The sequence below is a fragment of the Lissotriton vulgaris genome, chromosome 11 (assembly GCF_964263255.1).
Source record: "Lissotriton vulgaris chromosome 11, aLisVul1.2, whole genome shotgun sequence".
In the NCBI taxonomy this organism is placed as follows: Eukaryota; Metazoa; Chordata; class Amphibia; order Caudata; family Salamandridae; genus Lissotriton; species Lissotriton vulgaris.
In genome coordinates this window covers 217,912,910-217,931,493 of record NC_141699.1, presented here as the reverse complement: position 1 = coordinate 217,931,493, position 18,584 = coordinate 217,912,910, and the positions used below count along the sequence as shown (strand labels likewise).

Below are 18,584 nucleotides of genomic sequence, written 5' to 3'. Positions count from 1 at the left end.
GTCAGCGAGGACTCCCGACGTCTGTAAAGACTTGTGCAGCCGCAGCCCTTGGGCTAGGTAATTTCGGCATTTCGGTGCCCGCATAGCCTCCTTATTTAAGGGTCCCGAGTCCCTATCGCTTCAGACTTGCCTTATCGGGTCCGCCCGAGACCACTAAACTTTCCGTGCCCTCGGGCACTTGTAATTGATTGTGCACTTGAAGTATTTTCCTAAGAGTTAAGTTGTGTGCTTAGTACCCTGTCCTCATAAAGAGTACAGGGCTGTTGTGATTCTAATAAATACACTGTTTATTTTCATAACACTTGTGTGATGTCTTTTCACTTGGTGTTCAAGGGGTATGTGATGGTATAACAGCTGGCTTAACACGCCCTCTAGAGTTTAGCCCGAAGACTGCTCGTATCCACGCTACTAGGATAGCTGGTCTAAGGTTGACTTACAACCAATCACCATAAGGGTCGTTTGGACTGATGCATGGTGATCACTAGAATAGTGAGCACTGCATATCAGGCCAACTTCTCACAGTGTTCACTCTGGGGGCCCCCTGTGGGCCCCCGGAGTGAAGGCCAAAGGGGTGTGGCACACGGGGGGTACCTGTGGTACCCCCCTGCATTTGGATATTCAAAGCGGCAGGCACCGCGTGTTGCCTGCCATTTTGATTACGTAAATGCTGCTAAGCATTTTTAGTATTGTGGCGGGCGGAGCAGAGTGCTGCGCCCGCCACAATACTATAAATACAGGATGTGCACGCCACTGTGGCGGGCACATCCTAATGGTGAGTACGGGACCCCCGCCCTTAGGGCGGGCGGTCCCGATTTCCGATAGGATGCCATCCTAATGGGGCCCTAAGTGTTAGAATCTCGGTCATAGATCTTGCTAAAGCCTCACCCTGCATTTTGTTTAACAGTAGAGGATCTGCAACATCACAATTCATGCCTGTCAGACAGCATTCCCCATTCATGGGGCCACAAGGAAGGGCTACAAGGCACCAAATGCAGTTGCTTAAGTAATTTGCCACTGGTGGACTGCAGTCCATCGTACGATGGACTGTAAAATAGACAAAGTAAACCCTTTCCTACTTCACTCTTAGGGTAGTGAGGGCGAGCAGTCACAGGCAATGGTGTTTGTGTGCTTTTTATTTATTGCTTCGTTAATTAAAGTCATTGCAATATAAAATCTTCAATTAGATCCAACATATGTATAAAAACTAAAAGTGTATTGTGTCAATAAATTTTTGTAAATAGTGTTTGTATAAATTCATCTATCCTGAAAGACTAAACTGGTTTCTTTGTCATCTTTAGTGTGTGAGTATGGTCGACAATATACAACACATTTTTGACTAATTACATCAATCATATAAAATGATTAATAAAAAGCCATCTGTGCTTTGGAAGCAATAGTAAAGAGCAACTTTGCAAGGTCGTAGTACATGTTTTCTAAATGTTTGAAGTAGGAGTTGTCTGCGCTGAACAGAGATTACTGAACTGCAGCAAAAGGTATATAATAGAGTTTAATTATTACAAACCTGCAAACTGGCATCACTCTTTCCACAATTGTTTTATTTCTCATGGGTCGAAAAGAGCACATTTTTATCTTAAATAGTTAAAGTCAAGGTTATTGAGTCTGTGTGACATAGGCTAGAATGAGTACAATTGGTAATTTTAGAAAATCGTAGTATTTAGATAGTATAGCAAAATGTTTTTTCAAAAAGCTTCCAAAGCTGAAGTATGTAAGAGATTGTTACCATGGTTTTTAAATTGTCACGCTATTTGTGACTTTGCTATTGGGCTATGCCAGGATATCATGCCTTTTGAGATTATGTTTTCAAATTCATTGTTCAAAATGCAAAATAAGATATTCTATGAGGATTATTTCTTGTGAACTCTGTGAAGTTTTTTGGGAGAATTATTCACTGATGGTGGAAAGGGATCTCTCTCCTATTTCTGTCGAGTAAGTATCTCACCTATCAGAACTATAGTTACTTCCTGCTTTTGGTTGCTATTTTGTTTTGAGGAGATTGGGTAGTTAGGTGTATGGATTGTTCTATTGTCATCATCAACTTTATTCTGTGTGTCAAAGCTTAATCTTGTGTCCAGCTTCTTTAGTTGTCCTTTTCTTGAAATAAATAGTATGAAATTAGTATTATCATTGGGGTGCTCAATATCAGGAGTGGTAAATGTCTAATTTATGGCAGAAATTACAGCTGTGTTCTAAAAGTATTTGTGTTCATTACCTTCTGGCTTGTTGGTGAAAGCAAGTTCGCTTGTTGCTGCTACTAGTGAATCAATTAGGTATTGCTGGCTAGAACATTTTGTGTGGATGCCTGCTGATGTAAGGGTCTCCTTGATTTTGACTGATTTTGTTTCCAAAATCTGGTCGCACTGTGGTAGTATTTTGATATCAGCTGTTTTTTGTGGTCCTCTACCAATGATTTTGAAATAAGTGGTATATTAGAAAGTCTGTCGAGAAGACTAGCACAAGTAGACGATCCTTTTCTTTCATTTACTGTGTCTTGGGCCCATTGTATCAGGGTATTTAGTTTACTCATTTTGTTGTCAATAGCAGCTATTAATAGGTTTACCCGTCTTTCTTGCATTAGTGTATTTCGCAACTTTGCTAAATTGAAGACTTCTGTCATGGTTCAAGCTTGAAAGATTATCAGAAGCAATTTTCTCCCATGTGCCTAGTGGTTGGATCGTTGTTAGAGATGCTAGTGAATCTTCATTAGCAATGTCATAGTGGCTTAGTACATAATTGCTATTTATGCTTTCTGTTTCTTTGTACTGATAATCATTTATTTTACTTGTGCTTCTTGTGTTAACACCATGATCCTTCCCTTTCATGAAAGGAGATAGATCGAATGCCTTTAGTGATTCAGTTTGAAAGCTGTACATTTTAGATGTTCTATCCAGCAGTGTATCAGTCTGCCTTTTGAACAATTGTTAGAAGTGGGCCGAAGGCATCAGGTGTCTAATTGTATAGATCATGTTGGTTTTCTAAGCTCTGATTCTAGATTTCTTGGCTATTCTATTTTGTTTGCCTTTCTTTGTTGGTGTTTTAAATTGGTTTGCTTGTTATGCAGTGTTTGTGCAATGGCAGTAAGACTAGATGATCTCGTTGATTTATACCTAGCTTTGTAGCTGTGTTGTTTTTAAAGCCTCCAGATGCTTAAAGAATTGAGTCACACTGCATCCTTTTTCTAATATAGCTTTTGTGGTTTCTGCTGTATTAGAATAGCTCCTACTGGGGCGTGGCTTGGCGCCCAGCGTGAATGGCGGTGTCTGGGTGAAGCTCCTCGGTTTGCCCGGTGTACGGCATCCCTCCTGACTCGCTCAGCGCTCATTGTGGGATGTGAGGACGTCGGAACATCTACTCCTCCTACCCTGATATTGGTGGCTTCGCTGGAGTGCGGCATTTTGAATTTACGAACTATGTAAGTTCCGTACCTGCATCGTCGCATTGCGACCGCCATTTTGTTTTTTCCCCGGCTGAGCTGTGTCACCTTCTCAATGATCCCCTTGGAACTCTGTGGTGATTTTTCCTTCACCTTCGTCTTCCTTTATGCTTTTGGAGGTATGGATACGTTTTGCGCTCATTTTTGAGTAATTTCATGTGCCTTTTCTGACTGACTTTCACTCGGCGGCCATTTTGTTCTCTCCCGCGACCTCCGACACTTTATTGGCTTCTATTTCTTCGCTGCTATTTATGGGTAGATCTAAAGGCACTACGACTGCGACACCTCCTACCAAGCATATCTTCATTAAAAACTCGAAGATTTTTACAGAGTTTTTTCCGACTCAATCTATTCTATCTTCTCTTTCGGAAGACAAGATGGCGGCGTCTGAGACTCCTACAGCGACTACTGGGAAATCTCTTACTAAACGCCTCGGACAAAACCCCCCTTCGCCTCCAAAATCAAATTCTCCTGTCTCGATGGAGATATTATTGGAGGAAATCCGGGCTCTACGCCCTTTTATGGAAGACACTAATGCGAAACTCCAAGTTCTCACCGACTCTTGGTCGCAGCTCAACGGCAGGGTTACAACTGTGGAGCAATCGCTTTCTTCCTTGGCGAATGACTGTGCCAAGATCTCCCCTCTTCATTCTCAGGTCTCTACCCTTCAGCGTCAAGTGGAGGAGCTTGAAAACCGTAAAAGACGCAACAACCTCCGTATCTACGGCCTTGAGGAAGGACAAGAGGGGTCGGATCCCATTGGTTTCTTCAAATCCTTCATCCCCAAAGTCCTCCGTATGCCAGAAGGCACCCTGCTTAACATTCAAAGAGCACATAGATTAGGTCGCCCTCCATCTTCGACCTCCCCCTCTCAGAAGCCTAGAGGGGTGATCCTGTATTTCCTGGAATACACGGACCTATTGAAGGTTCTTTAAGCAGCGAAATCCTCTCAGCGAATTATCTGGTCCGGATCTACTTTATTCTTTGCTCAGGATTACGCCAGGGCCACTGCTAACAGGAGGAAGGCCTTCTTGGACTTAAGACCTGCTCTTCGGGACATGGGTGCTCGTTATGGTCTTTTCCACCCGTGCCTATTCAAAGTTACTTACAATAATAAGACTACAACATTTGAAGACCCTCTTCGCCTTCACAGCTTCATCAACGCTCATCATGCTGATCCTATGGAATCCTCCTCATTGACTGCTGGCTGAATTTATGTTTCCTTATCCCCCGCTGTTTGACCTTTTCGTCTTGTTGCGTTTGCTAGTCTTATTGCTGCCACATGTTTTTCCCCTGATGTCGTGTTTGTAACAATTGTTTACTTATTTTTCTCCACAGTTTATCCCTTCCCTTTCTGCGATGCCTCCCGGCCCTCCGTGCTGTTTGATCCCGGTTGTACCGTCATTCCGTCTGGTTCCTCCTTCCCCCTTGTACCTTTTGAATCCTTCATTTGTAGGTATGTCACAATTTTATGTTATTATCTGGTTGTTTTGTTTTCTTTTTCTCTCTTTTTCTCTCTGTTCTCTCTTCTTCTCCTCATTTTTTCCTACTACCTCATCTGTTGTTACTCTCTCCTTTTTCTCAATACTTCCCCTTACTTTCTTTTTCCCTTTATTTCTTTCCTTATCTCTTTTCTCAACTTTTTTGATCCCTCTTTCTCGCTTTTTCCCCATTTCCTCCTATTCCTTTACCTCATATTTTCTTTCCATTACAGCTCTTCCTGTTGCACTTTTTATTGCATTGTTTGCATTCTGTTCTCTTTTAATGCTTTTACTATATATCATTCAGAGTAACATCTTGGAATGTTAAAGGTTTAAATAGTCCAATTAAAAGACAGCGAGTATTAGCTCATTTAGCTAAATTGAAAACTGATGTTGCCATGTTACAAGAGACCCACCTTAATGATACTGAGTCATCTAAACTAAAAAAGACTTTGGGTCGGCCATACTTTTTCTTCTCCCTCTTTGGGGAAAAAGAATGGCGTAGTTATACTTGTTCATAAAAAATTTACTGTTACTGATTCTCAATTTGAAATTGATACTGATGGTCGTTATGTACTATTAAGAATGAAGATTGATAATGTACCTATTGTTATTTTTAATGTTTACGCCCCTGTTAATGTTGATCATACCTTTTGGCCCCTCATCTCAGATAAATTGGTTTCCCTAAACGATAATTATATTATTTTTGGTGGTGACTGTAATCAGATCCATGATCCCTTCCTTGACAGACATTCCCCAGTTACCTTCATTCGATCCAAAATGCATAATCAATTTACCTCAGCTATTCGTCGTAATTCCCTAACTGATATTTGGAGACTCTGTCACCCTGATCTCCAAGAATACAGCTATTTTTCTCCTCCTCACAAAACCCAATCCCGTATTGATTACCTCTTCCTTAGTAAATCCCTTACCCAATGTGTCCTTGCTTCTGAAATTGGCTCCATTCTCATATCCGATCATGCCCCTGTCCTCGTAGACTTCGACCTGATACCCTTCTCCCCCTCACCTGGCAGATGGCGATTTAACAACTCTCTCCTGGCTGACTCCAAATTCACAGACCAGTTTGGTGCTTTTATTACTGACTTTTTCCATACTAATTCTACCCCTGACTCCTCCCCTGTCATGATTTGGGATTCCTTCAAAGCAACAGCTAGAGGTTTTATAATTAATTTTGTCTCTAAAAAACGGAAAGGTTTCGAACGTCAATCTTCCCTCCTTTTAACAAAAATCTAAAAATTTGAATATTCCTACTATCAATCCCCCTCTGATTCTTCTCTTAAGGACCTTATTTCTGCGAAAGTTTCTTTTAATAAGTCCTCCACTGATGCCGCATCCTCCTATCTTTTAAAATGTAGTGCCCGCTACTATGGCGGTCAAAACAAGATGGGTAAACTTTTAGCCAACTATCTAAAAACACGTCAAGATAGGACCCGGATTACCTCCATCACTGATTCGGATGGTGTCTCATACTTCAAAGATGAAGACATTCTAAACAATTTTGTTTCTTTTTATAAGCAACTTTATACCCCTGAATCCCCTCCTCTTCCTGATGATTTAACTTCTTATTTTCATTCTCTCGCCCCCCCTTCCTCTTCCCATGTTGACTTCTCCCCGCTTGAATCTAATGTCACTTTAGCAGAAATTTCTCATGCAGTCTCAGTACTCCGTCGTGGCAAAGCCCCTGGCCCTGATGGGTTTACTATTGAATTTTATAGTAATTTTTCCAAGCAACTCCTACCCCATTTACTTTCTCTTTTCAATTCCTTTATCTCTGACGGCTCTTCTCAGGGTACTTTTCAAGAAGCAATGATTTGCCTCATTCCTAAAGACAACAAAGACCCTACCCTATGCAAGAATTATAGACCCATTTCCCTTGTAAATACGGATTACAAAATCTTTGCCAAACTACTTGCCCTCCGCATTGATCCCATTTTACCTGAACTCATTGGCCCAGAGCAATCTGGTTTTGTCAAAGGTCGCTTATCATCTGATAACTCAAGAGTTTTCTTTAATGTCCTTATTAAAGCTTCCACTATCCAATACCCCTTAGCTGCCATAGCTCTTGACGCCGAAAAGGCCTTTGACCGTATTAGCTGGGAATTTATGTTCCGTGCTCTATCCTGGATTGGCTTCCCCCCAAAATTAATTTCCCTCATTGCTCTCCTATATTCTGGCCCCAAAGCCTCTATTTTTGCTAATGGTAAAATTTCAGATTATTTTTCCCTCTCCAGAGGGGTTTGTTAAGGATGCCCTCTTTCCCCCTTATTGTTTATTGTTGCACTTGAGCCTTTTTTAACCAAGATCAGACAAGATAATCTTATTACTGGTTTCAACCCAGGCCCTGCCCAAGTCAAGTTATCAGTCTACGCAGACGATATTCTTTTTTATTGTTCCAATCCTGAATCTACTATTCCCTCTTTTCTTCGTCAAGTTGAAGCTTTTTCCTTAGTTTCAGGATATCGTCTTAATCGGGATAAGTGCGAGATCCTTCCCCTTAATGTCTCCTGCCTACGGCATTACTTTGATCAGACTGGGTTTTCCTGGCAACCTTCCAAAATTAAATATTTAGGCCTTTGGTTTTCCTCTTCCATTTCAGACACTTTAAAATTCAACTTTGATTGTATCTCCAAGAAACTCTCAGATTCTATTTCTAAATGGAATCCACTATTTCTTTCTTGGTGGGGGAGACTAGATTCGATTAAGATGATGCTTGCTCCCATTATCTTATACTCCCTTTCTATGATTCCTGTCCGTATTCCTCATTATTATTTTAAATGATTGGACTCTCTTCTGTCTAAATTTCTTTGGCAGAACAAACCTCCTCGTATCGCGCTCTCCTTTCTTAAAAAAGACAAGTCTCAAGGAGGTTTGAAATTTCCAAGTTTCAAAACTTATCATCACTCCTTTTCCCTGAGGCAAACCCTTTGTTGGATATCTACAGATCCCCCTACCTATCCACCAATTTGGCTATCCTTGGAAAAGTCTTTCATCTCTCCCTTTGACTTTTCAGAAATCTTCGCCTTTTCGGCTCACACTTCTTTCTTGCGATTTCCTATTATTGCACATTCTGTCATATTCTTACTCCCCTCATCCCTTCTACTTATCCTTCCTCTGCTTCTCTATCACACCAATCCATTTGGCACAATAAACAGCTTCGCATTAAAAATCGTTCCCTCTGTTGGAAATCCTGGCACTCTAAAGGCATAAAATGGATCTCGCAGTTGCTTTGTGATGGAGTTCCCCTATCCTTCTCTGAATTGCAATCGCGTTATCGTCTTCCTAACTCCTTTCACAAGCAATATAATTTACTCCTCCCTGCACTTCTTTCTTTCCTTCATTCCCTTCCAGCTTCTACTGACTTTCCCCCACTCTACCCTCTTTTGTCTCCACTTTTAGATTCTTCTCCTTCTGCTTCTCGTATCTACTCCTGCTTACTAACACCTTCGGAGCGCTCTAAATCTCGCACTGAACTGGCCTGGGAACAAGATTTATCAGTCACGTGGTCTGTCTCTTTATGGGATAAGCTTTGGATTAAGATTCACAAAATCTCTCGTGCTGCCAATACCACACAAACCCTTTATTTTATTTATCAAAGATTATTATTCTCTCCATCTAAATTGGCTTCTTTCTCCCCTGATTTTGCTCCGACATGTTGGTCATGTTCGTCCTCTTCGGCTGATTTGTCCCATATGTTATTTCACTGCCCTAACGTTACCTCCTTTTGGCATAGAATTTGGTCACGTATTTCCACTATTTTCCATTTTCAACTTCCCTTCACTCCATCCATTGCTTTCCTCGGCTCCCTCTCTCCAGAGTTACCTCAATCCCCTTCTCACTATAAGTTGTTTGACCTTTTTCTTGCTGTAGCCTTCCACTTAATTACTTCCAATTGGAAGGATTCCTCAAAACTTACTTATTCGGCCTGGTGGAATGCTATTTGCTTTAATCATCTATTAGATACCAACTATGTATCCCCTGTTTCCCTTGCCATCAAGCGTGACCTCCTTTGGATTCCACTCACTGATTACCTTTCCTCCACTTCCTCCCCCTCTCTCCCTCCTGTCACCACATTGCTCCCTTTAACTTACCAGATGCAGTTCGTAAACCCCCTTGAACATTTCATTGTTGTCTTTTTGCCTATTCCTATACCGTTTTTTATTCTACCAACTGTTTATTTAAATGATTATCTGCTTACTTGCTCTTTTGCATTCAATGTAATTTGTGCACTTGCTGTTATAATTGACTTTGATCTTCTTGTTTACTTTCATTTTTATTTTTATTTTTTCCCTCTCTCATTCCTTTTTTCATGAACGAGAGTGTATCGTTTATTGATTCCGCTTTTCTATTATTTTGCATTAATTATTCCAGTATTCCCTGTATTATATTTTCTCTTAATGCATTTCACTTTGTATTTTCTATTTGGTATCAATAAACTTGAACTTAAAAAAAAAGAATAGCTCCTACTTCCACGGAGCTTCATTATTTGATATTTGTGGCCACTTTTCAGTTTTACATCTCTCTGCATTTCAATATCTTTTAGTCTTCCTTTGTTGGTGATTTAGGGGCCCTTGGACAGGTGCTAACTTTCAAGCTAAAGTAGAATTGAATTCCAGCGGTGGTAGGCAATTTATAGCCTGATTAAGGATTGTATTTAATTATTTTTGTGGGGATTGGTCTTCTATTAAGCTAAGGCCAATGTTCCTACATGGCACTAATGGAATCATGTTTGACAGTAAAAAAATATAGGTGAAAAAAGGTTCTTAGTTCAAATTGTAACTTTAAAGCGGCAAACTCTTGCAGCCCCCGCCCCCTTTATTCACCATTTTACCACTTGTGCAGATTTTACCTTCCTGCTTTTGTATCTTTGAAGCTGAAGGTAGCCATAGTCTGCTCAATTTAAAAGGTGGTGGTTGGTGGAGCTGTTTCCCACGCATATCCTTTGTGTGGGATGCTAGAGCAGAATGGAGCAGGTTGTGATGACCTCGTGGTGGTAGCTGTTTTCACTATGCTGACTTAATTGTCCTTTAAAGTTTGGTCTTTGTCTGTGGCACAGATTTGCCCCCCTGAAAGGCAGATGATTCACAGCTCAGGTATGTTTAGAGTCCCTGACTTGGAGCCTCTCCATGTGCAATCACTAGTAGCGCCAAGCTGCACCAGAGCTGCGTTCCCCACAGACCTGGTCCTTCTCCTGTTTCTCGATATGAACTGCCAGATGAAATGAAGTTGCAAAGCCCAAGCCTCTGTAGACCTCTGTCCCCCAGCTCCACCCTCACCACCCTCCTTGTCCTGCACTCCTGCAGGGGCAGTCAGCTTCCTGGTCGCGCTGATCGGACACAGTCACCTGGAGTCGGAGAGCATCAGAGAGTGTATCAGCCATTGCGTTCAGAGTGTCTTACTCCTGGTGCTGGTGCTGTTTTCGGTCCCGGGCCCCAGACTATTATAGTTAAAAGGTGATGGAGAGTGCCAATGTACATAGACAATTGGCAAAGAAGTATTTTCAGAAAACGAGGAATTTTGCAAAGTAATGGTAGTTCCTACAGAGATAGACCTTTTTCTATTGTGGCTGCCAAATTGTGGAAATCTTCCCGCTAGTCACAGGCTTCTTAGGGAGATAGGGGCAGATTTACAAGCCCCTTGCAACACTTTTGCGCGCCCGTTGCGTCGCTTTTATGATGCAAAATGCAGCCAATTTGCAACGTGACGTATCTTGGGAGATGAGTCGCGTTGTAAAGCCCTGCGTCACATCATACCTATGTAAGGTATAATGTATGCAGGGCGGGAGTTCCCACGCGGGAAAGCCTCAATAAGTGACGCAGTGAAATCTACAAGATTTCACTGCTTCACTTCTAGGACCCCACTGCATCAAAACCTTAAGCAGGCGTAAGGAGTGACGCAGTGTAGTGGAAATAGGCCTCAGAATGCTTTGCTGGAGTTGTGTCGTGCTTGCGACACGACTCCAGAAATGTGTGACTTTTGCCCCAACAGATGTGTCAGAATATCTGACGCATCTGTCAATCCTTGCGCCATGGTGCGCCGTACTGCAAATACGGCACATCCATGGTGGCGCAAGGGATTCTCAGGGTGGCGCAGGAAAAGTGATGCATCTCTACAGATGCGTCACTTTCTCATAAATCTGCCCCCTGATGTCAGGGGGCAAGAGCTCAGAACTAATCAGTCATCCATCAGACTGGCTAAGGTAATGTCCTGCTAAATGCTTATCTTTTACATCGAAAGAAAGTACTTTAATCACAAAGCACAACATAGTGCAAGTGAAATGCAAGTATAGGATTACAATCACCTCCCCCCTTTGATACTCTTTTCCTGCTCTGTTGATTCTAATAAATGAATCCCAGTATGCTTCTGGTAGAGGCAGGATCTGTGCCCAGCTGCAGATTACTTCACTTTTACCCCCACTGGTTAGATGTGCAGCTCAGTCTAATAGTCCTTATTCCAGGTATTAAGTCAGACAAAAGTTTCAGGCTGCTTCTCTGCTCTTCACAGCTCCACCTCACTGCAGGGACCTCAAAGGCAGATTCCCTTCAGAATAGGAATCGCTGGATGACATTAACACAGTAGGACTTGCGCAACTGCTCAAAACGTGGCTATTCCCTCGGATGTAGTGTAGGACAGTCCTCTGATTGGTAAACTTGGGCATTCAGGGAAGTACCCGTATACCTCAGCGCCAGGATGCCCGTGGGGTGATAGTGCGCTTTATAAATCCGCATTACAACACATTACATTACAAATGCACACCTTAAAAGTAGAGCCACAACATGTTTTGAGGTGCTGTACTCTTGGCCGAGTACAGACAGGTGGACAGGAAAGGCAGCTTCAGCCTCCGGGCTGCTTCGTCAGCTGTTATGTGTCTTTAGCAATCGTGGCCTCCAAGGCAAATCAGGTTCCACTTCAGGGGATGCGTGGTTCCTCTCCAGTGTCAGCGCGAGCTTGTGGATTTACAGTGGCTGCTTGCTGACACAGTGCGCATGTGTTTGTAAGTTATCAGCGCAGTTCACAAGAGCAACTGTGTAGGGCGGACCCCTCATGACACACATTGATCCTGCATTCCAGGCTGCGCGTCACTTCCTGGAGAGTACCTTCTTCTGCAGTGCCGGGCACTCTCCTACCATCCCTTAGCATACACTCAGGCTTCTTGGCACTACGTAAATGCTCAGCTCTTCCAGAAGAAAGTGCAGACTTCAGATGATGTTCCTTCACCTCTGGGAGAAGGGCATGAGGCAGAGACCAGCCCTAGCCACACAGCAGAGATTTGAGTGCTCTGTGGAGCATGACCTTCCTTGGTCATGGATAGCATGGAGGTGGAATAAGAAGGGGTTGTTTGGACCCCGCTTTAAACTCATTTTCTAGGCAGGGATTTTCGATTCACTATCTAAGATTTTAGTATCAGTTTGGGTTGGTTCCTTATGGGTGTCATATTTAGGCTACTTTCCAGACACAGTCTTTGTGCAAAGTGATGGTAGAAATAGAGTCAACTTCAGAAAGAAGTATCCAAAACATGGCCACAATGAAGTGCTAACTCTCTGCACCTGGCTGCCATCACCTTCCTGAAGCAGTAATCACAGACAGGTAAAAGAGAAAGCCCTAGCTAGAAGCTTCCTCGTCTTGAACGGATCTATGACAGAATTTCGACAGACAGAATTTCGACCTACACAAATATCGGCGTAATTATATCGATAGCAAAAATATCGACGCCCTATGTACAACATGGTAAGTACCAAAATATCGAAAAAATAATATCGATGTTAAAAATATTGTTGTCAAATATATCGATTTTTTTTGGATTTAAAATAACATAAAAAATACTGTAAATAATACTTATTAATTACTTAAACATATTTAAATATATGCAATAATGGTAAAAAAAAATAATAATACATATTTAATTAAAAAAATAATATTTAAAAATAATATATAATATATAATATATACTTACTTAACAATAATTACTATTCCCACTCCAGTGGGTGCAACAGTAGGGAAAACTAACCCCTTTACCCAAAAACCTAAAACTGACCCTGAACCCTAAAAATCCCCCTTTACCCAAAAACTGAAAACTGACCCTGAACCCAAAAAATACCCCTTTACCCAAGAACTGAAAACTGACCCTGAACCCAAAAAATACCCCTTTACCCAAAAACTGAAAACTGACCCTGAACCCTAAAAATACCCCTTTACCCAAAAACTGAAAACTGACCCTGAACCCTAAAAATAACCCTTTACCTAAAACTGAAAACTGACCCTGAACCCTAAAAATACCCCTTTACCCAAAAACTAAAAACTGACCCTGAACCCTAAAAATACCCCTTTACCCAAAAACTGAAAACTGACCCTGAACCCAAAAAATACCCCTTTACCCAAAAACTGAAAACTGACCCTGAACCCTAAAAATACCCCTTTACCCAAAAACTGAAAACTGCCCCTGAATCCTAAAAATACCCCTTTACCCAAAAACTGAAAACTGACCCTGAACCCTAAAAATCCCCCTTTACCCAAAAACTGAAAACTGACCCTGAACCCAAAAAATACTCCTTTACCCAAAATTAATTAATATTACAATTAAATTACTTCCCACCCTATTCCCATATAAACCCACAACCTGCTCCAGTAGTAAAACATATAATTTAGTTAAAAATATACATAAATTATCAATTAATTAATCAATTAATCAATCAAAATAATTCATTGCCAATTAATATTTAATTGCAAAATAAATTAATCATTAAAAAATAATTATTTAATTACAAATAAATTACTTCCCACCCTATTCCCCTATAAACCCACAACCCGCTCCAGTAGTAAAACCTATAATGTACTTAAAAATATACATAAATTATCAATTAATTAATCAATTAATTAATTAAAATAATTCATTGCCAATTAATATTTAATTGCAAATTAAATTAATCATTAAAAAATAATTATTTAATTACAAATAAATTACTTCCCACCCTATTCCCCTAAAAACCCACAACCCGCTCTGGTAGTAAAACATATTATTTACTTTTATATATTTTTTATTTATAAAAACATATTAAACACATATTATAACAATTAATTTAAATACTTAACTAAAATTTCTAACACATATTAGTAAATCGAAATTACTTACATCGATATATATGCTATCGATATAAGTAATTTCGATATTACTTACCTTAGGGTCGATATTCTGGCCATCGATATTCTGGACATCGATATTCTGTCCCATCGATATTAGCAACTCGATATAAGTATAAGTCGAAATTAAAAATTCGATATTTTGACTGTTTACCGTCTTGAACATGTAACTATGGTTCTACTACTCACCTCATACTGCCATCCCCCAAATGGCAGTGGTCAAAAAGAGCCAATTATCAGTCCTTTGCTAACAAGGACCTCATTTAACTTATTACGGTTGCTCTGTTTCCATCCTCCACACTTCAGAGTCTGGGTCTCCACTCTTCAGCTACAGGAATGCAGGCAATACACTTCCACTGTCTGGGCGAAGCTGTCCTCATTCTTCATCTTATGACAAGCTAAATCAATGGTATCCAAAATGAATCCCACTTACTCGAACACACACACATTCTTACTACTACCCACGCAACACACACGCATTGCACACACATACACTGAATGTCAGCACAAGGCTCTGTGTTCAATTAACTGTGGAGCTTTATACAAGAGTGGTCAGTATACTGCACTGTCACTGATGCTGGGAAAAAAGATCTGGCTACACTACAAAATTCACAAAACACAATACACTGTCACCACTGCTTTATGTGATACTCCTGTGGCATGGATTGTGGCCTACTATGAGGACATGCTTGGTGTGCCCCTCCAGGCCACAGTACAGGTCCTGGACCTTGCATTGACAAGGCTAGACCTCTGCACACATGCTAGAAGAGAGTGACACCAGTGCCAAAATAAAAGTCAGAAGACCAGTTTCACGTACAGTTGGGTGCTCAGCCAGATAGGTACATACCCATTTACCTTGCAAGGTACATGCTCGTTGGAATGATGCCCACAAAAACAGCGGATGTGGATTGGTGTATGCTGACGGAGAGGGTGGTTTATGAGAGTAAAGGCTGATAGAACAAATTGACCAAAATTTGGGGAAGTTGATCCTGTGGGATGTTGGAAGAAATTCTGTTGGTGTCGGTGAGTTGGAGGTACATTGACAGTCTAGACACTGATTACGTTCTCCAATTGTTGGACCATGTCTCAAAATACTGTACCATGATTCTTGATGTTAAGCAATGTTATGTTTGATTATTGCAATCGTTTCTTTTATAAGGTTTTTTTAAAAACACGTTGTGTCATAGATGAGCCCATGTTTTGCTTCCTGGACTTCGTGGGACAACCAGATGGATGATGGATGTTGTAGTCTTTGTTTTCTCCTCATGCACTCATCTGATTATACACCCGATTGTGATGCTTTCTTATAGAATACATAGGACTAAAAACTCGGTCTCAGTGAGGCATGGAGGGATTTTTAGCTTTGCTTTTCAATTATAGATATGATAAACATACATGTTTTGGAATAGAGAGCTCTGTCACTAAAACATACAATAATTAGCCCCGCCCAAAAAAAAACAATAAAAAAAAGGCATATCAGGGATGTAAACTACTTTCTAAGAGGTATCCGCGATGTCCTCGGCTGATGGACAATCCTGTCAGCCAGTTCTTAAAACCAGCTGAATCTCAGTAACCAATGGCTGGCAGGGGCTGTCCAAAAGCAACTTTGTATGTTATATGTATGCGTGCGTGTATGATGGCGCAAGGTCTCGCCAGTCAGCTAAAGGAGTAAGTAGGCTCGGTCTAAAAAGGCCTGGGACCATTCCACCCAGCCTATTAAAGGTCTGAGCACTACTTGGCATTGCCTATTTGTAAAAGGGCTCAGAACTTGAGTTACAGCCCGTGAATTATAAAACAGATATTATACTGTGCTTGAGTACCACATGAATGGCAAATATTTATGGCAAACATGTTGGCACTAATCATCTTGCTTGTTTTGTGGCAAAGGGATGCCCAGGCTGTACCTCTTATCACAAGCGTGATGTGGTACAAAGGAGGCAGGGCCTGTGAAGTCCCAGAAGTCTGTATTGCGGCACAAGAAGTAAATGCGCCCAAGAAACGTATTGACATTTAATTTGCAACATTGAGTGATGCAATCAATGCTTCCTGTTTCAGATTGCAGCTGTGCTTCTTTTTGGAGGGTGGTTGCTCCTGATATTTGGAGCCGTTCTCATTTTGTCCTGGACATTTATACCGGAGGGTCTCTGCCAGAGAAGAGTCTGTACACCAGCAAGATATGCGCAAACTGCAGCAGGTAATAGTGCTTTTTTTTCAATCACTGAGTACCATTGATCTGTAGTGTATATTTCTGTGCTTTTTACAATCATCTGGGCAACCATCCTTTCATGGTTGAAGGTAAGAAGGTCAACTGGATAGGAGCTTAAATGATAGCATTAAGAGCGCATTGTTAAGGTACATACCATTTGTTATGGAATCAGGGCTGGTGATTGCCGGCCCTGATTGCCGCTGATTGCAAATGATTGCCCTAAAAGTCTCTGTTGCTAGGAAAAAAGGAGAACCCAAGCGGCAAACTGTAATTTTGCTTCACAAACCAGTGTACAGGAGGTACATGTTGTGCACTTTCACCATTGATACGGGTGGTGGTGATGCAATGGTCACCTATTTTAATCTGTTTTTTACTTTAAATTTAGGGGCATATTTACTAATCTTTCATGCTACTCAGGGCAGCAAGCAAAGTTGCCGGGCTGTGTTGCTTAGAAGAGAGAGAGCAGGAATGTTTACGAAGATATGGAGCATTTCTGCTCTCTCCTTGCACTGGCCCAAGATGTGCAGCCTACCATCAGCGCAGACAACCTAGCACCGTAGGCAGGATTATTTAACACATTTCTGCACAAAAACAATCCCTAAAGCTTTTTCTTATCTCTTTGCATGCTGCAGAATGGAAGGAGGAAATAATAAGGCATAATAAAGATATTTCAGAGCATTACGCCTCACTGGGTAAGGCGTGGCACTTTGAAGCATTCTCAGTAGGATGCCATGCCCCACCCATGGAACGCCACCCTGCTTGAAATGGAATGTAACCATGTGTTAGCTTTCTTTACAAAGCCACGCAAGGCAGCGCAAATCGCCCCTTGCACGCTTTGAAATTATTACAGATGACAACACAAGGACGACATATAGGCTTTGTAAATCTGGGGATTAGTTCTTAGATTTTTATTGCTGAGCCTATAAGAACAGCTCGATTTGACTCACTGAGGACTAGCCAGTTTCTGTTCATCTATTCTTATGTGATGGAAAAAGTACACTGAATAAGTCAAAACGGTGGGGAGGTCTGTAATGCTCTTTCCCAGCGTGCATTAGATAAATTGCTCTGTGGAAGTAAACCTTTAGGACAGAGAGGCAATAATTCCTAAAATGTGGAAAATTCAAAACAGCTTTTTGTTGTTCTGGGACAGTTGCTAAGCATTTACTTGAAAGTTTCAGGGTGATTCGTCAACCGAGGCTCAGGAAAAAGGGGGCGTCCAAAAACATTGGAATTTAGACACGACTACAGCTTGAAGTGCTGGACGGAATTACACCAAATTTCGCAGAAAAGTTGTTCTTGGTCCAAAAACGACCTTTTTGTAAATTGGTGTAAATCCATTCAGTAGTTTTTCATATATAAAGGGACATAAAAATGTGTATTTATAGGGTCACATAGGATCCGCAAATCCTTTTGATCTTGTGCTGAGATCCGATTGGCTTCAACCAGGAAGTCTTGGCAGCCTTCTTGGGAATCAGTCTCAGCTAAGTCGCAACCAAAAAAAGAAAAAATAGAGAAGGGAGCAGGGTAGGAATACCCTGACACATTAGCGTGGGTGCGCTTCCCACATTGCTCTGAGTTCGAGTTGATAAACAATAATGGCCAGGAAGCCGTGCCCAACAACTGATGTGCCAAATGCAATAGGAAGTTAGATATTTTGAATTTACATGTAAATGGTGAGTCGAGGGTTTCAATGCACCGCTAACATGTCTCTTGTGCTAATGAGCTTGAAGATCGACATGCTGCAGATACACGCTAAACAAGGCTTTAACCTCTGGTGAGCCAACCACAAAGCTGCTGCGTTTGAAAAGAGTGACTACAAACCTCATGCCTGCCACATCTCCTCCGGTTTGAGTTGATGCATTATAACTGCGAGGAAGCAGCGCCCGACATCTTATCTGCCAAACGTAACAGGGTCAAAGCAAGCAAAGTGGCAAGCATGAAAATCTGCGAAGTGCAACAGCGCGGGCACCAGCTTTAGAGGTGTGAGAGCAGGAACAACATCGTGCCTATCTGAGGTGAAATATTAGGAGGGGTGACTGATCATAAGGTGTAGGGACTCAAGGAGGGGGGCACGCATTATGCATGTTTGCAGACACTCTTTCGACAGACAGACAGACAGACAGACAGACAGACAGACAGACAGACAGATAGATAGATAGATAGATAGATAGATAGATAGATAGATAGATAGATAGATAGATAGATAGATAGATAGATAGATAGATAGATAGATAGATAGATAGATAGATAGATAGATAGATAGATAGATAGATAGATATTGTGACATCAA

General features: G+C 41.3%; 1 protein-coding gene across 1 annotated transcript in view; it reads left to right on the top strand.

The window, feature by feature from the left end:
* Positions 1 to 18,584, top strand: part of LOC147679548 (LHFPL tetraspan subfamily member 7 protein-like) — a 156,126-nt gene that overhangs the window by 81,605 nt on the left and 55,937 nt on the right. The window contains exon 4 of the mRNA XM_086943133.1: positions 16,144 to 16,282. Within this exon, the coding sequence (XP_086799259.1) occupies positions 16,144 to 16,282 (139 nt within the window). The remainder of the gene's footprint in view (positions 1 to 16,143; positions 16,283 to 18,584) is intronic.